Raw genomic sequence first — 24,821 nt, 5'->3', positions numbered from 1 at the left:
CCGCTAACAGAAAACCCCATACTGGATCAGTTGTCAAAATTACTTGCGGAAAAAGGTGGAATTTTACTTGAGCGCTCTACTTGGCAACAAGAAACTAAGCTTAATGATTGAAAGTAGTGAAAAAAGGTTATAAGTTGCAAGTTGGAATGAATATCAATACGTAGAATCGGGAAGAAATTAGCGCTAGAAATAAGGACTATTTTCGTTCCGTAAGTGATCATATTAATGTGTATAAGATCGAATAATATGTCTTTTCTGACGGTTTAAGTCTTGTACGCACCTGTGGCTGAATTCCGGCGCACAAGTTATTCGAAGAGAAGAAATTTTCTTCCATTGCTCACCAGCAAGAAAATTTTCTTTTCTTCTTAGAAAAAGTGCGCCGGAATTCGCCTACTGGTAAGAAAAGCACTCCAGAAAAATCCCTCTAATTACCAAAGGAATTTTGACATCTGATTATTTACTGTTCAACCATAATTTCTCCATAGGGACTTACTGATTCATTCGCAGCTGAAAGTGTTACAAATCTCTGCCAAGCCTAACAAAATTGTAAAAGCCATGATTTCTGATAAATAAATAGTGCAAACATATAAAATAAAAATAAATAAAAAAGTATGGCCTCCGAAGTAGCCGTTTTATAAAAAGTGTAACTTAAAAATATTTTTAAACATTTTTATTGTATGCGCTATTTCTCGTTGCCACTAGCTTTTCAGCGACATTCATTTTTTGACAATCAAGTTGATTTTTATATGAAAACGGTTACTTTGTAACGGCTACTCAAACCGGTAGAATACAGGTAGGGCGCCATCCACAAATTACGTAACGCTCTAGGGGGAGGGGGGGAGTCCGACCGAGCGTTACGGTCCATACAAAAATTTTAGGGTTTTCATACAAAAAAGCGTTACGGAGGGGGGAGGGGGGGTCAAAAAGTGTCGATTTTAGCGTTACGTAATAAATGGATGCTGCCTAGCCGGTAAATCCACAATATTTATTGCACCCCAAATTGGACTGACACAATAGCGTGCACACACCTTCAAAGTGTGATTACAGCGCAGGGATACGTCGGATCAAATTGAGGTCTTCGGTGCACTTATTCCTTGTAAATGGAGGAATAAGTGCACCGAAGACGTCGAGACGATCCGAGGCAAATGTGCACTTTCATCACACTTTTTAGGCGTACCAAGAAAAGTGTGATAGTCCAATTTGAGATGTAGTCTGCAATAAAAAGCGCAATAAACATCACCCAAATACGCCCCTGAAGTCGGCGGGCAACACAAAGCTCAATCCCGCCCCTGTGTGACAACCAGCAGCGAGCGAAGCACTTTCAAAACTCATTGACGTGTCGTAGCTCTGAAAATATAAATTTCCGAGCAGGGCAGTGAAAATTATTCCGTAATTTTCATTGATTTTCCCGGTTTAATAGTACATAAAGTTAGCTCATTACAGTCGGAAATGAATTGGCATCGTAGTTTACTATTACTGGTCGTAATTGCGGTGGAACTGTCCAGTGCATTGTACTTCCACATAGGAGAAACCGAACGCAAGTGCTTCATCGAAGAAATTCCCGACGAAACCACAGTGATTGGTAAGGCGACGCGACAAGGGCGAGTTCCGTCTGCCGCGGAAGTGCTATTATAAGTGAAACTATTCAATTTCCCATTTCAGTCAACTACAAGGTCGAGCTGTATGACCCGCGAAGCGGTGGATTCATGCCATCCTCTCCCGGCATCGGAATGCACGTCGAAGTCAAAGATCCGGACGACAAGACCATTCTCTCCCGAGTTTATAGCTCCGAAGGTAAATATATCTTACCTACTTTTCTTCTAGTCATCTGCATCTACTGGAATAAGACTTGCTTAGCAGCATGGTGTTCTTTTGGTATTTGCACAGTTATAAACAGAATCTGCATTTTATATAGGTTTATAAACGAAGTTTGTTTGCATTTTCAAGCTGACGGATCAAAGCTGGATATGTATTTCGTAAATGGCCCTATTCGCAACTGCAGTATACGCCTTTTCACTTCACAGGAAAACCCATTGTCGCATGTCACAGTTAAAAAAAAACAAATTCAACAACTTCAAACACATTTCCACCAATCCCTACCACTAACATTACTGGCCTGCCTCTGTCTTTACTTGCAATCATGTTTGTCTGCCATCCGAACACTTGATTATGATCTATTAAGTTGTACACGTATCAGCCTAATGAGTTTCGCCGAAAAACCATGTTCTGACATTATCAGCCAATTTCTTTTAACTAAATCGTATCTTACCTCACCGGTCAGACTAAGACTTGAGTGTCCTCCGATGTACGTAGAAGTCAGCTCCATCCATTCTACTCGGTCCATGGCTGTGTGCCTCAAGTTCCGCACTCTGCGCACTGTCCTCCACTTGATCGACTGATATTATTGAGCTGATGGTTCTCTCAGCAGCTGATGCAATTTGTGGTTCATTCGCCTTCTCCAAGTCTCGTCTTCCATCTGCACTCCACCGTAGATGGTACGCAACACCTTCCGTTCGAAAACTCCTAGGGCGCGTTGGTCTTCTGCACGTAGGGGTCATGCTCATGCCCATAGAAAACTACCGCTCTAATCAGCGTTTTGTAGATGGTTGACCTCGTGTGACGGCAAACTTTGCTCGATCGTAAAGTTCTGCAAAGTCCAAAGTGAGCTCGATTTCCTGCCACAATGCGTCTCTGAATTTCTCTGCTGGTGTTGTCGGCGGTCACCAGTGAGCCCAAGGACTCTTCAACCGTCTCGAATTCATCACTTTCGATAGAAATTCGTGGTAGCTGGCGCGGTGATTGCTCTCTGGAGCTCTTTGCCATCATGTACTTTGTCTTCGACACATTAAGGACTAATCCGATTCGCTTAACTTTATTCTTCAATCGGATGTACGTTTCCGCCATCGTCTCAAATTTGCGAGCTATAATATCAATATGGAAATCGTTCCACTTTCTATCGACGGAAGACCATCACCTTGCCGTAACTCTGCGAGATTCGAAGGGACTCGAGAGTGTTCCTGATACTCGATCTACGCACATCACTCTATCCATCGTATCAGTTTATCCGGAAAACCGTATTCGTGCATAATCGGCCATAGCTGGTCTCGATCGATTGTATCATACGCTTAAGGACATACGTCTTGAAATCCCGGTTCAACAGTGCATCAAAACTTCAGACGCACAAATCTCAAGAAGCAAGCTTCAAGCAACAATGCATTTCATTATTCTGCTCTTGCTCATTTGTAATAAGCTTAAAATAAGAATCTCAAGTGCGCTGGTTTTGTTTACGAAGAGATTTGTGCCTTCAAAATCGTGAGTAGGTGCCAAAGTCGGCCATTGTGGCGGCCATATTGGGATTCTAACAAGTCTGTCCTTAAATCGGCGAACAAGTAATGTGTGGGCACGTTATATTCGCGGCATTTCTGCAACACCTGGCGAATGGCAAACATCTGGTCCGTTGTAGCGCGTTCACCAATGAATCCAGCCTGATATTGTCTCACGAACTCTCTTGCAATCGGTGATAGACGACGGCATAGCATTTGAGAGAGTATCTTGTAGGCAGCATTCAATAGTGTGGTCGCGCGATAATTTCCGCAATCTAACTTATCGCCCTTTTTGTAGGTGGGATATACGATATCTTCCATCCATTCCAACAAAGTTCCTGCAACGCCACGATGTCGAAGTTGCGGGGATTTAATTCGTCGTAGATTATCCTGTCACATCCTGTGAAACCTAGTGACTTGCAATCCCATGTTCCAAGTTTCCAATCGTAGTCCTTTTTTCGTCGTGTATGCCGATTCACTGAAACGTACGATGCTTTAAAATCAATGAGCAGAAGTTATATTGTATGTATCTAGGATCATCCTCAGGTTAAACATTTGATTCGTCGTTGATCGGCCCTCACCAGCCTGTATCATGGTGCAAATCGACAAATAAAACACAATATTACAATAGCCTTCGGCGACGGGAGCTTCTTCCCGTTATCGAGTGGCGCTCGCTAACTGCACTGTCGCCAAAACTGTAGCTGTCTCGGCAAAATGACTTTACATCCGTGTTATGCCGATTTTTGTAATCTATCTTTCAGGCCGCATATCCTTCACGTCGCACACACCCGGCGAGCACGTAATCTGCATGTACTCGAACAGCACGGCCTGGTTCAGCGGTTCCCAGCTGCGAGTGCATCTGGACATCCAAGTGGGCGAGCACGCCATCGATTACGCCAACGTGGCCCAGAAGGAAAAACTGACCGAGCTGCAACTGCGCATCCGACAGCTGCTGGATCAAGTCGACCAGATCACCAAGGAGCAGAACTATCAGAGAGTAATTGACCTTTATTTCAAATGTTACACAGTAAGGAAAAGTTGTTAACGTATGGTTTTGTTTTCGTCCGCAGTATCGGGAGGAGCGATTCCGTCAGACTAGTGACAGCACAAACCAGCGGGTGCTGTGGTGGTCCCTGGCGCAGACTCTTGTCCTCGTCACCATGGGATTGTGGCAAATGAAGCATCTGAAAAGCTTCTTCGAGGCTAAGAAATTAGTTTAAACTAACTGTATTTAATTCATCGTAAAGTTGTGGCGCCCTTGGTACGGCGTAGGCGCGTCGTGACGTCTCACGAACAATGAGTGGAAGTAATCTGTTTGTATGATTCGAAATAAATTTTGTGGGGAACAAAGAAATCAGTCTGCCTTGCAATGAAATGATGTTTGTTTTGTAACCACAATCACTGCCCTTCAACCATTCCGAATAAATACCTCGGTTTCCGGCAACTTAGAGATATTCGCGACAATACACAATAAGGAGCTGTAGGAAAAGTTTTTGCATCGTGTCAGTTGTGTTCTGAGAAGCCAGCCTGTTGACCTACTAGGTACCATGAAGTGGTGATTTCGAGTGGCGTTCACTAAACACCGAATTTCCTCACCCAAAGTCGTCCATCACTAGAGTCTTCCTTCAACGTACAGTAGGGGCAAAGGGCGTGTCCAGGTGTCACCTATATCGAGCTCCGGTGAGTCTCAGGTCCAGTAGCTGCTGGCATATTTGGTAAAAAGCCAGAAACGACTGGTTGATCTGGAATATCTCCAAAGTATCTTGGAGTGACTCATGAAATGCGTTGATCGATTTCTCTTCATCGATTTTCTCTTCGGATTATTCCGGGAAATACAGACAATATTCGGATGATCTCTCGGTGTATTTCGGTAAATGACGTCTAGGACTAGCTTCTAAAACAACAAAAACCATCGAAAATGATTTGCCGGCCAAGTTATTAATCAAAGAGAAAACCGATGAAGAGAAATCGATCATTGTAGATACGCCCGTATGATACTAAGCGCGAGAATTGTACTGTGGGATCGTCCATAAATTACGTCACGCTTTGAGGGGGGAGGGGGGTTCAGCAAAGTGTGACGACCCATACAAAAATTTCAGAGGTCCCATACAAAAATTTCAGAGGTCCCATACAAAAAGTGTGACATAGGGGGCAGGGGGGGTTGAAAATGGTCGATTTTTGCGTGACGTAATTTATGGACGTTCCCTGTATAGTATAGTAGCAGCTGTTTTGTTACTGGGGACTCCTATTCGATTTGCTCAAGTTTTCACATCTTCCGGGAAATCTCCCGGAATTGGAATAGAGTGGAGTAAAGGCAACCCCAGTGACAAGTGATTGATATCATAAAAACATTTTAATAAACACCCTCAACTTTTATAGATTCATACTGGTAATCTTACAACATTATCAGCATAATCAAGACATAACAAATGCGTTCGAAAATGGTACTGACCCATCTTGCCCCGCCCAACCCTATAAATCTCATTTTCAACCTATACCACTGGCTTTCTTTTGGTTCTACTGAAGCACACCTTGCTATCACAAAGTTCGTCATTAGTGTGTATGAAAGTATATTTTCTTTTCCCAGTATCCACTAGTCGGAGTCATCGTCCATGTCATTGTCTTCGTCTTCGTCCTCGTCGTCCTCGTCCTCGGAAGTCTCATCCGGATCGTTGATCTGGTTTTCGCACTTTTCACACTGACACTGGAACAGGTAGTTTTCGCTGAGCATTTTTTGCCGCGAATGGCGCGATCGTTCCAGAGCACACTCATCCAAATAAGAAATGCAAATTTCTTCACCTACCTTGATGTCCCGGGTGGCCGTCAATGCCAGCACGTTGTTCGAATTCGGGAACCGGCACTCGACGTTTGGCGCACAACTGTGATTGACCTTACTCTGGTAGCTGTACAAAGCCGATCCTTCGTTGTTCAGGAAGCTCCCTACAACCTCGTCCAACTTGTTGTACAGATTGTCGATCAGAATATCCACGGACTCCCGTTGATTATCCGGGAGGTCCAGTTCCGACACGTTGCGCACCCAATCCGCGAATGAGCTGGTTCCAATGCCCTGACCGTTGGTACCGATCAAAGCCAGCAAGGATCGGAATCCACTCAAAGTGAGCCACTGCAGACGCTCTTCCCCTGCGGGATCGAAAGCCCTGCTGATCAATTCGTACAGTTCATCGATTTGCTGGGAAAAATTTTCGCCTAACATTTTGTGGAAGATCATCAAATCTTCGTTCATGGTCTGGCTGACGAAGTCATCGAATTTGGCGCGCAATGCGGCTAGGTCATCGCTCTGCTTGAACATGCCAATGATTTTCACTACCAACTGGATGCTGGACGTTTCCGGAGGGTAGTGCGTTTTTCTGAAATCATAAAAAACGGATATTTAGGTACATACTGTTCATACATTAGCGAGAGGACGTGGAAGCATAATGGCTGCAATAACACTGAATGAAATAGTAGTAGGAAGAAGGGGGCTGCTTCTGCACATCTGACCGTCTGTTTCCAGGAAAAGAGACCGATCGACGTCCGAGTGCCAGGGAAGGACTCTTAGCTCAGCTGTGCACTATGATCACCCGGAAAGTAGGGGGTTGGTGTCCAGCTCTGCCAGTCAGCCGCCCCTGGCAAAATAGAAGTTTTTTAAAAAAAGACAATTACACCGTCTTCGACCTTACGGCCTCTACAGACTGAACAGTACAAACATTCGACAACGGACAACACATATAACACCCAGTGACCCAGTGGAGAATTTTCCGTTTGACGAAAAGTTTTCCCCGACTGGAGTGGGAATCGAACCCACACTCCGAGGCTTACGAGACACCTAAACGACTGACGCCGCTAACCGCTCGGCCACGAAGCCCCATTTGTAAAAGTAATTTTGCACATGGCAAGAAAACAGCGGGCGCTAGTTTCTCTGATCAGGCAGACATTTGGACCAGTTGATATGGATATTTAGGATCCAAAAAGTGTTCATTAGTAAGGGACAAACATCAAATTCTCGCTCCAGTCGACTTTTTGGATTCCATTTAGGTCCCATATGAACTGTGCAAAATTTCAGCGCAATCGGTGAAACTATAATTTAGCGCAAGCGGTCCAAAGTTTTCATAGGATTTGCTATGGGAAAAGTTACACTTTCAGATAAAAAATCCCAGAGGTCGCCCCTTGTCTCCTTAATTCAAATCGATCAACGCTTCTTGTAGAAAAATCATTAATGAAACTTTCCTTCGATGACCGCAAAACGATTGGATGCTTGTTGAAAAAGTTATTGATTTATTACTGATGAGTGATCCAACGAACGGCTTTTTGTTTTGTTTTATCAGCAGCACTGTAGCTGCTGCCTTGGCTGCTGCTGTTTCTGGGGGTGGTGATGCCTCCCGCCACCCCATGCAACAACGGCAGCAGCAGTGCTGCTGATAAAACAAAACAACAAGCCGTTCGTTGGATCACTAATCGGTAATAAATCAATAACTTTTTTCACAAGCATCCAATCGTTTTGCGGTCTTCGAAGGAAAGTTTCATTAATGATTTTTCTACAAGAAGCGTTGATCGATTTGAATTAAGGAGACAAGGGGCGACCTCTGGGATTTTTTATCTGAAAGTGTAACTTTTCCCATAGCAAATCCTATGCAAACTTTGAACCGCTTGCGCTAAAATATAGTTTTACCGATGACGCTGAAATTTTGCACAGTTCATATGGGACCTAAATAGAATCCAAAAAGTCGACTGGAGCGAGGATTTATTTTTTTCCATACAAGCGTGTCCCATACTAGTGTTCATGAGCGATGTGAGATCATCACCTGAAGATCGTCAGACGGCATCGCATATCAACCAGGCGCTGATTGATTGACGGTAACGGCGCGTCTTTGAGGATCTTTCGTGGCGCTAACTACGACTACTACCTGGAGATTGTCAAACTGCGCCCAAAACTTGCCTTTACCGATAATGTACGGTACCGGCCACTGCCACGACCTAGACCAACTAAAACAACCAAATGTCTTATCAGCATACGCGCAGATTCTCGAGGAGGGTGACCTCGATGTGGCCCCTCCAGAGGACTGGTGGAGCACAGTAAAAGCAGCCACCAACGACGTAGCCGAGAGCATCATCTGGTACGCGGAACAAAGTCGATGAAACGAATGGTTCGACGAAGAATACAAAGCGTTTTTTGAGAAGAAAACCGAGCGGGCAATAATGCTGCAGCATGGAACCCGGCAGAACCTGCAATGATCGTTAGCAGCAAAACAGCAAGCCCGCCTGTTTAGCGAGAAAAAAACTCCACCTGGAAGGAGCTGAGGAAATGCCGTTCGCAAGAAAAGTAGGTACCACCCCGCACCAGGCTAGTGCCGTGCTCGAACTGGAATTTGCTTAAATAAACTACAGAACTACAGAAGAGCTGTAAAACGGTGAGTCGAAAAGGAGAGCGTCCAACATAGCTCTGGTCCTCACAAGTTCCTACCTCATGCTTCCACAGGTCAAGCGATGACAAAGACCGCCAGCTAAGAGTTGCATGCTTAGCCTGGGCACTGTTGTCGATCTGACTTCAGCTAGATTGAGGATGTACGACCCGAGAGTCTATTCACCAAGGAGGTGCGGCTCAAACAGCGTCTGTTCTGGCACCCAGCGGCTGAGTAAGAAACGTTGCATCACGTCCAACTAGATACTACCCTGGAACCCCATCAGCGTGGTCGTCCCAGTGTTGGTTGGGACCCTAAACAGAACTGGCACAATGGCCCTCCGGCGAAACAGGAGTGGTGGCGTAGGTCCAATAAGCCGTAAAAATCCCCATTGCGAATAACATAGGAGAAAATACGACTCGACATAATCGGCAAAGACCCACGCGATGAAATAAGGACTGCGATTGGAAACTTGAAACATGGAATTGCAAGTCACTTGGTTTCGAAAAATGTGACAAGCTAATTTACGAAAAATTACATCCCCGCAACTTCGACATTGTGGCGTTGCAGGAACCTTGTTGGACTGGACAGAAAGTTTGGAAAAACGGGCATCGAGCGGCTACCTTCTACCAAAGCCGTGGCACCACCAAGGAACTGGGAACAGGATTTATAGTGTTGGGCAAAAGTTAATGGTCCTTTCTTCAACTACAGCATCATAAAAGTGCACTGCCCACACGAAGGGAGACCTGATGCTCACCGCGTGACGTGAAAATCGTTCTCGGCGCCATGAACGCGCAGGTAGGAAGGGAGGAAACAGCCTACACGTCTTACCGAATGATAATGACCAGCGATGCGTAAACTTTGCAGCCCGCCGTGGTATGGTTGTCCGAAGCACTTTCTTCCCCCGCAAAGTTGTCCACAAAGCCACCTGGAGATTACCCGACCATTGAACAGAAAACCAAATCGACCACGTTCTAATCGACGGTAACTTCTTCTCGGATATAACCAATGTCCGCACATACCACAGTGCGAATATAGATTCAGTCGCTGTATGCATGCGCTCGAAACTTATTAAACAGTTATTACCACGCGTCGAATCGAATGCCGCGGCTACGAGAGCGAATGAGGCACGTTATAGACAGGCGCGGAACAGACAGAACTCAGTCTTCCAGAGGAAGAAACGCCAGCAGGAAGAACGAGATCGCGAAGCGATGGAAGAGCTGTACCGCGCTAAGGACACACGGATATTCTACGAGAAGCTGAACCGCTCGCGCAGAGGCTTTGTGCCACAAGCTGACATGTGCCGAGATAATCACGGGAATATTCTCACGAGCGAGCGTGAGGTGGTCGAGAGGTGGCAGCAGCATTACGATGAGCACCTCAATGGCGACGTTGCAAGTACCGAAGGTAGCGTGGTAACAGATCTAGGAGTATGTGCACAGGACAAAAGACTTCCGGCCCCTGACCTCCAAGAGATTGAGGAGGAGGTTGGCCGGTTGAAAAACAACAAAGCCGCTGGAGCAGATCAACTACCAAGCGAGCATCTAAAATACGGTGGAGAAGCACTGGTGAGAGCACTACACTGGGTCATTACCAAGATTTGGGAGGAGGAAGTATTACCGGAGGAATGGATGGAAGGTATCGTGTGTCCCATCTACAAAAAGGGCGACAAGTTGGATTGCGGGAACTATCGCGCGATCACACTACTCTCCCAAATTTCAGGCTGAATTCATGGGTGAACGCGCTACAACGGATCAGATGTTCGCCAACCGCCAGGTGTTGCAGAAATGCCGTGAATACAACGTGCCCACACATCACTTGTTCATCGATTTCAAATCGGCGTATGATACAATCGATCGAGAACAGCTATGGCAGATTATGCACGAATACGTATTCCCGGATAAACTGATACGATTGATCAGCGTAGTTCGAGTACAGTCCGGATTCGCTGGTTGGGTCACGACTGCGCCCCGATTAGCGAATCGTGTTCGTTTGTTGGGGCAACTGACAACTGATCAAAATGCTCTAGACACACGCAAGTGACGAGAAATACGTCACGGAACACTCACATACTTGCGCAAACGTTCTGTATACAGGAGCTGTGATATTGCAGATTTTTAGAAAATTTTCCACTCTGCGGTAGCCGCCGAGTTCTACCGCAGCTGTCAAAGTCCTACCGCAGCCATGAAAATGATCGTATCATTGAAAAGTTTGGTCAAATCAAAGCATGCTTGCAAAGTAAAATGTTCTGAAAAGCAACAACAAACAATGATCATCGGCGTCGTATCCAAGGCTTGATCCAAGGTATCCTTGGACTGCTTGATGATACATTGGTGAAAATCATCAGTCTGACAGCTGCGGTAGCTTTCCAATCTTCCGTAAAGTGGAAAATTTTCTCTAAATTAGCAATACGACGGCGGTCAAACGTCAAACTCGTTTTGACATCTATTTTGACATTGACAGTGCTTTTTAGTTGGGTTTTACCCCAACCAGTGAACATTCAACCATCGAGACAGCCCATCTAACGAGCTCTCAACGAACGAATCGTCACTGTATCAGGGACACTCTAGAGTCCCTTCGAATCTCGCTGAGGGTTACGCAGGGTGGCCACTCAGAGTGGCAAATAAAATTCCCGAGTTTTTTCCGGTTTTCCCGATAGGTTTTTGAAATTTTTCCCGATTCTTAAATAGAATGATTTACAGTGAAAATTAAACGTAACTTACTAAGAACATAAATAAGAGAATTGATATTGAATATTTTTAAATCTTTGGATTTACAAAGTATTCATATGAACTTGAAAATAAGTTATGCGTTGTTTGTCTCATATCCAATGATGGGCATTGAAGTAACGACATTTTCATTAAACATTCCTTAAAATCATAGATGACCAACTAGTACAAATTATGCATTTGTTTAAGCCAACAAAAAAAAAACTTCTGAATGAACTTTTTGTGGAATATCTGGAAAGATTACTCGTGAAAGAATTTTGGCAACGATTTCTAGGGAAATCTTCAGTTTAGTATTTTTGATTGTCATTTTCAAGATATTTTAATAGAAAGCCAGTGGAGAACTTTATGATACCGTAAATGGCAACTGCAGCAAGTCAGGCAGGTTACTTAGGCTGGAATCGTAAATTCTAGGAGAAATTTGAGAGATCAAAGAAATCTTAGATTTTGTCTGATATTCGGCTAGCATTCAGTCATTCAGTTATTTCATCAGCGATTGCAATATGAACCTCTCAGAGATTTAATTTCTGATCACATTTTCAGATATGTCCAGAATTTCTCCAGGAATTTCTGAAAGATTAGTTTTTGAGTAAGTATTTCCCCCAAAATGTAGAGGCAGAATCATTATTTGAGGATTATTTTTTTACATAAATCATACAACTATATTGCTCCAGATGCTTTTGAATACTCACTGGAACTCCCGCGAGAATTTCAATTGGTAGTTTAACTAGAAACTACGAATACTCAAAATTCTCGAGAATTTGCTGAACCAGGAGTTTTACCAGGGACTTCTGCTAAAGCTTCGCCAAAAACGGATTTTCCCGATACCTTACTCCGATTTTCTCCAAACATTTTTAATCACAAGTACAATAAATGAGTACACCCAAAAGCTTCATGAAAAACAACACAAATCTTTTAAACAAAATATTAGAAATACTTTTATGAGCTACAAAAGGCGTGCTTTGAGGAATTCCATCAGATACTAAAAATCCCTTATTCTTTCAATTGTTTTTCACTAACTATTTTTAAATTGAAAAAAAAATTTCACCAGAGTTACTCATCCAGAATTTCATAATGTTTAATAGGACAGATTGGTGAAGTACTAGATTTGTAGTAATGAGCTGAATTTTAGTATGGTGAGAAGGTCAATTCTCAGTTTCTGCAATGAAATGGCGCAAAAAGTGTGGGTATTATGATTCCTTGCCTAATTTTATGCTGTTTGAGCAAAACTTTGGGTAACAGTGTTGTTGTTTTTTTCTATTTCTTGCAACACAAACAACATAGTTATCCAAAGTTTTGCTCAAACAGCATCAATTCAGGCAAGGAATCATAATACCCACGCTTTTTGCACCATTTTATTGCAGAAACGGAGAATTGACCTTCTCACCATACAAAAATTCAGCTCATTACTACAAATCTAGTACTACACCGAACGTGCCCCATTTAAATTTAATCTTGGGACAATTCATTCATTCATTCAAAATTTTATCATCATCCTATCCGAATTTCTCGAAGACTTTTCGCTCAAAGGACAAAGCCTATATCAAATATTCTCCTAGAGATTGTACAAGGATATTTTTTTAGAAAGAAGTTATAATTTTTGTTATGTTTTATAAAACTTTTATAGGAAGCTTGATGTTTTCTGAAACATGTACATCCTGAAATGCATAAGTGACATATGAATCTATAAATATTTGAATGTGTCTCAACCAGTCTTTCCACCAGAATTTTCTTTAGAATATCTTTGAAATTGTTCAAATTGTGATGTTAGGTAACAACACGACGACAAGATATTAATTTCCAAGAATGGTTTTTACGCCAGTTCACCCACTATGTTATATAGTTTAACAGTTGTTGGCTGCATTTTCCACAGATTCTCGTATTTATGCTTGTGGAGACTGTATAAATTTAAGAATGTTGGAAATTCCCGGTGGCTAGCAACAATTCCCGAAGTTTTCCCGACTTTTTACCGGTGTTATTGAATTCCCGAGCTTTTCCCGGTTTTCCCGAAATTCCCGACTGAGTGGCCACCCTGGTTACGGCAAGGTGATGGTCTTTCGTGCTTGCTGTTCAACATGGGTCTGGTTTGTTTGGCATAAGGCCGTTTGGCATAAGGACGTTTGGCATAAAGGACATTTGGCATAAAGGAAGTTTGGCATAAATGACATTTGGCATAAGGGACGTTTGGCATAAATGACGTTTGGCATAAAGAATATGTGAAATATATTTTCCCTCTGGAGAAAAATTAAAGAACAGCCTTGAAGGGAAAGAAGGCAAACTTGTTGTTGGTGCTTAATATTGGATCTCTTATTTTCGAAATAACCTTTTGCTTCCATGAATATGATTTTTTCGGAAGGGGAATGTCCCTTCTTTTGTATATAGGCTGTTCTTCATCGATACAAGCAATTTAGATTCCGGTAATGATTCTTGTCTGCATATTATATCCCTTTCGTGACGAACCAGCACAATTGTGCTGTTGAGCAATAACAGTTTTGCGTAATTTTTTCAACTGTTTAGTCTTTGGTTTTTTCTAATGTTAATTGTTTTATATATTAAGCCATTACATGTACTTGCATGTGTGCAAACAAACTTTCGTTATGTTGTGTATGAGATATACCTCAACAAGTTAAACAAAAAGTGAGCAAAAATTGTAAAACATGAAAAAGTTTTATCTGTCGCAAATTTTTAATTTTCGATTTATCTAGGTGGACAAAGCTAAGAATCGAAACTCAAAGTGTAATTCTTTCAAATGCGTGATATCCATAAAAAATAATTCATTATAATGTATTGCCCTTCTTTAGAATACTTATTTTAGAGTGGGTCATCGTTTATATGAAAAAATGAAAAATTCAATGGTATCCCATCAGATCAAAGCTTTTTCGATTCCATTTCAGGACCCAAATAAGTGTGCAAAATTTGGGCAGGATCGGTTATGTCTACGTTTTGCGCATCGCGTTTGAAGTTTGTATGGAGTTTTACATGGGAAAACACACTTTTTTGCATTTCTCTCATAACAAGCTCGAATTTTTCTAAAACCATGTAACCGATAAAAGGAAAACATAGCCTAGGGGTCCTGAAAAACTTTGTCGAAGACCGCGAAGTGATCTGATGCTTATGAAAAAAGTTATAGCGTTGGCATTGTTTGGCGAAACAGCATGATTTTGTTGCTATTGTTATTCCTTTACATGTTAAAACATAAACACATGCATGCGGTTCGTTGGTTATAACTATTTTCACAAGCATCGGTTTGCTTTGCGGTCTTCAACAAAGTATTTCAGAACATCCTAAGCTATTAGTATCGGTTAAAAAGTTTCAGACAAACTTTTTCAACTTATGACAAAAATGCAAAAAAATATGTTTTCCCATACAAAATCCCATACAAATTTCAATTGCAATGCGCAAAGTGTAGACGTAACCTTGGACGTAACCGATCGTGCTCAAATTTTGCACAGAACCGTGAGGTGCCCATATTTCGTGCACTTAAGAATTCCCAAAGTTTGATAAACGTCTGAAATTTTACCATAAAGTATATCGGATTAATTTCTTTAATAATATTCAGTGCTGGCACTGTAGCTCCCAAGAAAAATATAAATTAGGCAACTTCACATTATACGAGATAGTTACAGCATTAGTTTTGATTTGTTTGAAAGTGCCAAATTTCGTGCACGGGTTCCAAATTTCGTTCAAAATGGGTCCAAATTTCGCTCACTCTAAAAGACGTAGAATTCGCCTAAATGTGTTAATTTTCAAAAGGTAGCATACTCGTACTATACCAATGAAACCATAACGTGGAGATAAAATCGATGCCTGTGACGAAATATGAGTGAATACTTGCTGTTTCCCATGTTCGTCCCGGATGTTTACATTAGGATTTCCAAAAATCCTTCTGTAGTTTTAAGGGTTATTATTTTTGACGATTGTTTTGCACTTTAATTGACATCCTAATTAAACAATATATTGTTTGCTATTTGAATCTAATGTTCACTAACTTTACTGATGGTCAGTAATGTGAATCAATTCATTTTTGTAATTGTAACTTTTTACCTTGTTATTATGTGCCATTAATAGCCTCATTCCTCGGGAGGTTAGTTCTAGTAAAGTGTCGTCTTCCAAATTTGTGTTCTAGCAATAAGGCTTACGTCAATAATTTGCTTCAATGAGACTAGCGGCTGTAAGCTACTATTCCCAATGTTTGGATAAATAAATAAAATCATCTTGAGCTTACTTAGTATTCCCACATTTATAAATTTGTTTATTTTTTCACTTAAACCAATCAAAATAGTTATTAGAACTATTATTAATAACCGAATCATGCGATGGCTACAAGTACACATGAACCTCTAAAACAAAGTTATAAAAAAGAGTGCACGAAATTAGGGACCCATACAAATTGTGGGTTCCTAATTTCGTCAACAACATAAATGTTGAAACAAAATAAGAAAACAGCATTTTTAAGTAATTTTGTTGCGTATTATAATAAAACATATTGAATTGACGTTGACAACCGCTCTTCGTGCGCGACGGACGTCTTTTGTAACGCATTGTCTCGTAGCTCTACTTGCATCGATGCAAGATGGCACAATTCAGAAAAAACACGTTGGTAGTGGATTTCGGTGTCTTGCCAAATCGACCCGCTTTGGAGAAAGTGGAGGAGTTCCATTGGCGTATCTAGGATTTTTTCCTAGGGGGTGCCTAGGGGGTGCCAGTTTCAGTGGCTTCCTTGTGGTTTTTTTAGGGGAAATACCGATTCACCCTCAGTTTCTTAGTACCGTAAAACGGGGTATTTTTGATAATGCGGGTAACTTTGATAGTGCGGCTGCCATTGTGTAATTTATCTTATAACTATGATTCCTTCAACCAGTTAAGAAAAAGGTAAACGTAAATCAATTCTATACATATGAAAGTTCATCTTAGACGTATTTTCATAAAAATCTAGTTTATATACAACTTTTTGTACAAAAAATAAAAATTGTTGATATTTTTGTCATTTATCAACCCCTTCAAACAATCTGCTATACGACTTCGTTACAACTAGTTTTTTAATGAATGGACTCTTATTCTCGATAGATTCATTATAGTAGATTCCAAATCTGGTCTTGAATCTCTTAACGAAGTGTGTTTTTACGAAATGGAAGCAATTTTGTAAATTGAGATATTAATCTCCACACATTAATAAACGCCTAAAAGTATGCAAAGCTCTTGTAATTTCATGTAGATAAATATGTGTTGTTCAAAATTTGTTAATAAAACATTGAAAACTACCCAAAAAAAAGAAAACTAACCATGAATAGCATGTTATCAAATTTTGATGTACCGTTAAGCATTTATTATTACAAAGATAATGATTGAATTTTATTGTGTTTTGCACTCAATACTCCACAAACTCATTTTTATATGTAGAATTTAGTAAAAAATCAATGTTTTGCTATAAAAATTCTATATATTATATCTTACAAGCCTTCTCTCATCATGTTCATGCTCCTAAGATTTCAATCTGTGACTATTTTTTGAGATTTGATGTGTTTAAGGCATTATCAAAGTTACCCCAAAATGAAAATCTGATTCTCGCTCATATGGAACACTAGAAGTCACCCAAAATATATCAGATTATCGAATCTATTAATTGCAACTGATAACTGATACCCCAGTACTTGTTTTAAAAATATAAAACTCGGGGAAATATTGCTACATGTAAAAATATTGAGAAAATTCGCTGAAAAACTATCAAAGTTACCCCATTTTACGGTATATGCTGCGTCGCAGGAAAATAGAATTTGTATTTTCAGTTTGAACTTAAGTACTTAACAATCATTGCGACAACCCCTGTTTTGTGGATTGAAAACAATCAGGTCCATTAGAATACATTTTCAAAGCAATTATTAGACGTGTAAATCTCGGAAATTATATAAAAAATCCACAAATTTGCGTGTAACTTGTATTCATCAAGACATCCTCTTTGTTTTATTGCATAATAACAACCCCTATTAAAAAGAGGGCTGAAAGTCTCTTAAATAAAGACAAATCAATCAACCCTACAAAAATAGTTTTCAAGAACAATTTTAAGAAATATGCATATTTAAAATTGCAAAATCAAAAATACATATTTGAATTTTTGGTTTGGCCACAAAATTAATGGATAAAAAGCGTTTTTTTAATTAGTTGAATATTACCACGTGGACACGAAAATAAAGAAAAATTGTGAGTATGATTCTAAAAACTACAATTACAATTACAATTCCTACGGAAACTTCTTCTGAAATTCTGTCATAAATCGCTTCTATAATTTTATTGAAAATTCTTCAGACACTTTCTTCTAGATTTCTTCAGTTTTTATACAAGGAATTCCAGCAGCAGATGATTCCGGAATACCTTCGGCAATTCCGATGTTACTTGCATTGAATATTAATTTGGGAGTTTTATCACCAATTCATTCGGAAATTTTGGCAACTTCGATTATTACTTATGGGAACTTCTTTGGTAATTCCTTTGGAAATTGATTCGGCAAATTTATGAGTGATTTCCTTCGGAATTTATCTGAACAAAAATCTTTGGTGGTTCTTTAAAAATTATGTCACGGTGATTCTACGGCAATTACTTTCAGTGTTCTTTTAAAATTTTCTTTGGAAATTCCTTAAATGCTTTTGAAAAATTCTTCGAGAATTTCTTCGAATTTTTGTTTTGTTTTATTCAATATATTTCGGCAATTTATTTTGAGATTGGATTTAACCAATTTCTTTATAAAGTCTTAATATTTTCTTCAGGAATTCCTCTGGTAATTCTTATATGAATTCTTTCGGCAACTACTTTGAAAGCTCTAAGGTAATTTTGATGGATTTTTTTCCGACAATTTCTTTGAGATTTTTTTCAGTAAGTTTTTCGTGAATTTCATAGGAGTTTCTTTGACCAAGACCAGTTGAGAATTTCTGATTTTCCGATTCAGCAACTTTCGGGAACAATAAATATAAATACAATTAAATCATAGAGAATTTCAAAAATAATCACGATAAAATTGCCTAAAAAATTTGCAAAATAACTGAAAAAGAAATTGATAAAATAGAGGAATAGCCATTGATACTATAGAAAAAAAACCAAAGAAATTGCTGCGCAGAAATGTTCAAAAAATAAAAACAACCATGTCGAAAGAATCCTTAAAGAAATGGCCATACTATGGTCTAGCGAATACGGAGTTGTAGGTTCGAATTCCACCAGAGCGTGATTTTTTTCGTAAATTCATCTCTCAATTTGTCATTTTTTTTTATCTGTATTAACGAGATTTTTAGCCCTAGGCTAGTTCATCTCGGGAAATTGTCAATAAGCAACATTTTGTGCTTTCTAATTAATTACAACTTTTAAATTCCTATAGGATTTCACTAGAGATTTCTCAAGTAATGCCTCTTACGATTTCTCTGGAAATTCCAACTATTCCCGAAATTCGATTAGGGATTCTTCTAGAGATTTCTACTGGAATTCCTTGAAGAAGCCCAAGAGGGGTTTTAGGAGTAAACCGTGCAGAGTAGAATTGGCATAAGTTAAAATACACAGGAGTTCCTGGAGGAATCCCATGAGAAATTTATGAGAGAATCCTTGGATTAAATATCTTCACAGCAAAAAAAGTCTTGTAATAACACATCATTTTCGATGCACATCAGGCGCGTCATAAAATTGATGTACAAATTACATCCGTTCTACGCAGCAAATCAGCCGCCGCAGTTTGAAAGTGAGTCTAGCAATCGCTAGAGCCCAGAACGATTGATGAATCATATATAAGTAAAATATTGGCATGGATTCGTACACTGATCCTTTGATTGTGAGGCGTATCCCTTGCCTCTCGGCTATTTCACCGAGTTGGGAGGTAGATGATAAGTATGATACTGCTTCTGAGTGTTTGTTGGAACGGGTTTGTTGACACTTTCCGGTGCCAACCAGGGTGTACATAGTGAGTGTAATAAATGTTGGAAAACGATGTAACCGAATGAAACTACGTTAAAAAATGGATACATCGCCAGAAATTACGCGCCTGGATATTACAAAATTATTTGCTGTGTTCAATGAAAATTCCTTGAGGATCAACGGAGAGCTTCTGAAGAAATCACAGGAAAAATCTCAGGAGTTATTGTTAAGAGGATTCTGGGGTGTATCATTGTAGAAATCTCAGCAGAAATCCTAGGAGGAATTGCTGGAGGAAACTATACAGTAATTTATAGAGAAACCCCATCGAGCATGTCTGGTGGAATCCAAAGAAAAACCCTTGGAATGCCAAAAGAAGTCTCCGCAAGAACCGGTAGAGGTATTCTTGAAGAATCTTTAGAGAAGGCCCTGAAGGAATTTCTGAAGAAATGTCAGGAAGATTTCCCGGAAGAATTCCAACTATTCCTGCTAGGATAAATTCGTAAAGGAACAACTAGAAGAATTTCTGAAAGAAAGCTCTAGAAGAATCCGCAGCATAATTTCTGAACTACCACAGTTAGAATATATTAAGAAAGAATAGCTGAAAGAACCGCAGGAATTGCTAGAGGAATCCCAGCTGGAATATCTGGAGTAGCGCTTCCCAAAAACAGTTTTCGTGGCGCCCCCACGTGTCGCAGGATCGCTTTTTCTACTCCTTTTAGCGAGCCTCCAAGAGATTGGTGCGCCGCGAAAACGGAGTTTAGGAGTCTGGAGGAATTCCTAGAATTTCGGGAGGTATCATAGGAGTAATTTCTAGAGAAATCCTAGAATCAGGAATGCCGGGGGTATCCTAAAAGAAGTTCCTCTAACAAATGCCCGGAGGAATACCTACAGTTCTCCTTTAAAGAATCGGTAAAAGTATACTGGAGGCATCCCTGATAGAATCGCAAGAGGAATTTCTTGAGGAATCTCAGGAAGATTTCTCGAAAGTATTGCTGCATGTAAGTATGCCAGGTGAAATCCCTAGAAGTATTTCTGAAGGAGTGCTAAAGGAAATTGCTTAAAGAATTCCAGCTGGAATTTATGGAGGTAGGCCAATAGAAGTTCTTGGAGAAATCCCCTGCGAAATTTCTGGAAGAACCTCTGGAGGAAGCCTTGGTTAAATTCTTGACGAAATCTCCGGAAGAATCACCGAAAAGGTTTTTAGAAAAATCCCAGGGTGATTTTCTGTAAGAATTTCCGAAAAAAACGTCCCTAGTAGATACCACAGTGAGAATTTTTAGAGAAGTTCTAAGAGAACTTGCTAGAATCCTAGCCACAGTTCCCGGAGGATGGCCAATAGCTCCTGCAGGGATTTCATGAGAAATTTCTGGAAGAACTTTGAATAAAATCCTGGAAGAATCACCGGAGGAACTTTTGAAAGAATCTCAGGAAGGCTGTCCTGAATAACCCCACCAGGAATTCCTGCAGAAATCCCAAGATAAATTTTTAGGAGAATCCTAGGGGCAAGACACTGTGCAAACGAGAGCAACTCTGAGGAATTCTGAGTTACTCTTTTTATCGATGATCGACGAAATTTGATGAAAGACATCCCCAAAACTGCAATTTTCATTCAGCACACGCAACACTTTGCAGTTTGAAATTGGTGCCAGATCACACTTTGGCATAAATGGGAGAAATTCTGAGGAACTGTGAGGAATTCTGAACAACATTTCGAGCACAGATTTTCTCTCGTTAGATCTGTCCTGCCCCTAGTTTACAACCGCATCAAAACAGCCTGGAGAATCATGAGAGGAAAGTTTATTGAAGAAATATCGAGAGAAATCCATGAAGGAAGCCTGAAGAAACCACTGTATGAATGGATAAAGGTATTACTGAAGGAATCTATGGAGAAGTTTGCTAATTGTTCTTACTAATATCCAAAACGCAAAAAACGTACAACCGATATATAAGTAATTCCGGGTGTGTTTAAGTTTTATTCAAATGTGCCATTAATAAATATTGGAGTTTATAGTGTGAAATTTTAAATTTTGGGTGATTGTCAAGGAAAAATTCTAAGGGGTGCCAAATTTGTTCTAGGGGGTGCCAGGCACCCCTGGAACCCCCCCTAGCTACGCCAATGAGGAGTTCTTCAAGCATTATATCAAACTTGATATGGCTGATGTAAGGAGCATTCAGATTCACAACATTAAAAACTGCTTGTTCATCGAGATGAACGATCCTGGAGTAGCCCCGCGGCTACAAAAGCTTCATCACTTGCGACACTGCTTTGTACTAGAAGGAGTAAAATATTACATCCCGGTATACGTGGATGGCCCTACAACGACGGTGAGGATTCACGATCTTCCACCTCAAATGTGCAACGATACCATCGCCGACCACTTGCAGCAATACGGGAGAGTAATCTCTATCTACAATGAAGTGTGGAAGAATTTCTTCTCGGGAGTACCGAACGGTGTGCGTGTTGTCCGGATGAGGTTGGATAAACCGATACCGTCGCACATCGTTGTGAACAACCACAGCACGTACGTCAGCTACCCTAACAATAGCGATAAGTCAGCATCCCAGAGAACAAAACAGCAGCAACAAAAACCATCATCCAGCTCGGCTAAGGTGCAGAAGCAGTGCGATTCAATTGAACCTGCAGCGGTTAGACCTGATGCCTGGTTTACATTGTTCAACTGAAACGAGCATTCAACTTGCTAACTTCTCAAAGATGTTCAATCCAATGGAATGATGTGTTTAGACTGAGCAAATGACTTGAGTGTTCACTTGAATGCTCTTGAATGCATCTCAGTTGAAGCAAGTGTTTACATTGTTCAACTCGTGCGGAGCGTAAGCAAACTGAATTGAATTCATCTCACTGACAGATGACATGAATTCAGCTCACATTAATCGCGGGTTTAGACGGGGCAAGTGAGACGATTTCGTTTGACTTGAATGAAAAAGTTCAACATGTTCAACTTTCGTTCAAGTCAAGTGAGTTGCTCATGTGAGATGAATGGTGATGTTTACACGTTCAATTCGCATTCAATTGGACATTTTCCATTGACTTGAGTCAAGTCACTTGCACTGTCTAAACCAGGCATGATAGTGACGGCGGCGATGATGACGATGACGACGATGACGAAAACAACTACTCCAATAAGGGTTCATTCAAATATTACGTAACGCTAAGGGGGGAGGGAGGGGGTCTAGCGCTGTGTTACGCTTCATACAAAATTTCAAAATTTCTCATACAAAAGTCGTTACGTGGGGGAGGGAGGGGGTCCAAAATTGTGAAAATTTGCGTTACGTAATATTTGAATGAACCCTAACGAATGTGAGAACGGAAAGGATGATACCCCGGAGACTGATTCTGCGAAGCGGCGGTTGTCAACCGAGTCAACCAATGGAACGGAAGATGAAAATATAGCCAAGCGATCATGCAATGAAAGTGCTCCGAATTCCGATTCGACGTGGAAAGTTATCACAAGATCGAAGAAGAAAATGATGTTATAGTTACAATTGTATTTGAAATAATCCGACGCGAATGCACTTTAGGTGTAAAGTGTCTTTAATAAATAATAATAATAATAATAATAATAATAATATTCAATTGAAATAATCAAACGTAAATTGGAATATTTACTTTTGCTAGAGATCGAAATACTAGTTCACTTCCATAAGTGTTTATTTTCTCGTATCTCTGAATATGGCTGCTGCTATTTGCATACATTTGCAATTTATTTTTCAATCTTTGACATAAATCAAATTTTTCATTTCATTTTTTTGTAAATTGTATTGAGATCAAATGTAGTTTTAAAGTTATAACAAATTTTTGATTATTCCGCTGTTGATTAGATGATAATGCTCTCAGATGTCAGAAGTTAACGAAGTTTGGGCGTGCACGAAATTAGGGCACCCCACGGTACTCAGGACCCGAAACGGAACCAAAAAAGCTTTGATCTGAGAAAACGGTTCCGATGACCCACGCTAATACTTATCCTTCTTTAAGTTAAGTATGTAGTTCACTTTTTACTGAAGTCATTTTATGCCAAACGTCCTTTATGCCAAATGTCCTTTATGCCAAGTGTCCTTTATGCCAAAAGTCCTTATGCCAAAAGGCATTATGCCAACCAGACCCGTTCAACATTGCGTTAGAAGGTGTAATATACTGTAAAAAATCGTTTAACAATATTACTGATGCATAATGCAATCTTTTTTCCACAGCTAGTTATTGTGAGCATGTAGGAAAAATATGAAAGTAGAACAAAAAAAAACTGGGTTTAAAGGAAATGCGCAATGTTTGGTACCTACACGGTATCTAGAATGTGGCTGAAGCTGAAAGCCTCACTAAATGATAATGAAAACAAAAAGCTATCTACCATCGTCTGAAACCTGAAGATTTTGTGGAAATTTAAATATAACGGTATGTGACTGGTAGGTACTTACTTCCAAAACTCGACCAACGCATTCGTCGGGTGTTCCGCATTGCCCTTTTCCGCACCCAGACACAGCGCCCGGTGGTACAATTTAACGGCGTTCTGCAGACACTCGTCACTGCAGTAGACTTCCCTGCAGTCGGGGCACTTGGTATGGCCACCGAGTTGTTCCTGAATGGGGCAGCATTCCCGGTACGGCAAACTGATGCTGTAGTCGTTCGTCAGCCGGCGCACGTTGGTTTCAGCCGTCTCCAGCGGTTTCAGACAGTACTCGCACGCCAGATACCCGTAGGTGTAGTTCCACGAAAACTGTGCCGACACCAGTGGGGTTTCTTCAAACAGAACGGTTCCCTCCTTGATGGGAGCGGTGGCGTACAGACCTCTGCCCTGGAAAAGCGACAATGTTGATGAGTTTTTCGACACTTACGATCGGAAACGGTGGGTTACCTTTTGTGAGGTTGTTCGCACTTCCACGAGAGACATTATTCCGCGGGAAGAATCGGGATCGGAACTGGTTTTGTTGCGGCCGAAAACACTTTCACGTGCTTTCTTTTGAGGTTGCTGGCGCCGCTGAAGCCCCGCGAATGACGAGTGTTTATGTTTTTGATTTGGCAGCGCAAAGGTGGCGTGCACTCGTTACGTTACGACAAATTTGGCAGTTGTCACTTCTCTACACGCTTAATTCTATTCATTCAAAAATAACACATATTAGAAAAAGATATTTAATAATTTGATTATTAAATATTAAATAAATTTTATATTTTTAGGAAAACGGAAGTGGAAATTTTGCCATTTTCTAGTGCGTTCTGCTATTCAAACTTTCAATCAATGTGGGATATTTATCGGTTGATTTTACAGAACATTCAATAGATGGTTAGTTGCCATTTTGGCAACATTGTAAAACTCACATCACCTTCTTCTGTACTGACCTTACCACGAAGTGCGCTGTCTCGCGTTGATTGGTGCTGGCGGATCAAGGAGAATACATTTTACTAAGGTGGCGCAGATAAACATTGCAAACCACTGGTTATCTCTTCCATTCTTCTGGTGTTCTTATGGAAC

General features: G+C 40.6%; 2 protein-coding genes across 2 annotated transcripts; one reads left to right on the top strand and one right to left on the bottom strand.

The window, feature by feature from the left end:
* Positions 1-1,321: 1,321 nt before the first annotated feature.
* On the top strand, positions 1,322-4,698 carry LOC115269140 (transmembrane emp24 domain-containing protein eca). Its single transcript, XM_029877541.2, has 4 exons — positions 1,322-1,582; positions 1,663-1,794; positions 4,085-4,320; positions 4,394-4,698. Exons 1-4 carry the CDS (start codon positions 1,450-1,452, stop codon positions 4,541-4,543), a joined length of 651 nt encoding a protein of 216 aa, XP_029733401.1. The 5' UTR covers positions 1,322-1,449; the 3' UTR covers positions 4,544-4,698.
* A 1,178-nt stretch (positions 4,699-5,876) lies between these two features.
* LOC109427223 (histone-lysine N-trimethyltransferase SMYD5) lies at positions 5,877-24,372 on the bottom strand. Its single transcript, XM_019702733.3, has 3 exons — positions 24,207-24,372; positions 23,770-24,146; positions 5,877-6,691 (listed from the first exon to the last, which is right to left on the bottom strand). The coding sequence occupies exons 1-3, from the start codon at positions 24,240-24,242 to the stop codon at positions 5,917-5,919; spliced, it is 1,188 nt and encodes a 395-aa protein (XP_019558278.3). The 5' UTR covers positions 24,243-24,372; the 3' UTR covers positions 5,877-5,916.
* Between the last annotated feature and the right edge of the window lie 449 nt (positions 24,373-24,821).

This window comes from Aedes albopictus, chromosome 3 (assembly GCF_035046485.1).
Source record: "Aedes albopictus strain Foshan chromosome 3, AalbF5, whole genome shotgun sequence".
NCBI classification, from domain to species: Eukaryota; Metazoa; Arthropoda; class Insecta; order Diptera; family Culicidae; genus Aedes; species Aedes albopictus.
The sequence above is the reverse complement of the archived record's forward strand: the minus strand, read 5'-3'. Positions and strand labels throughout refer to the sequence as shown.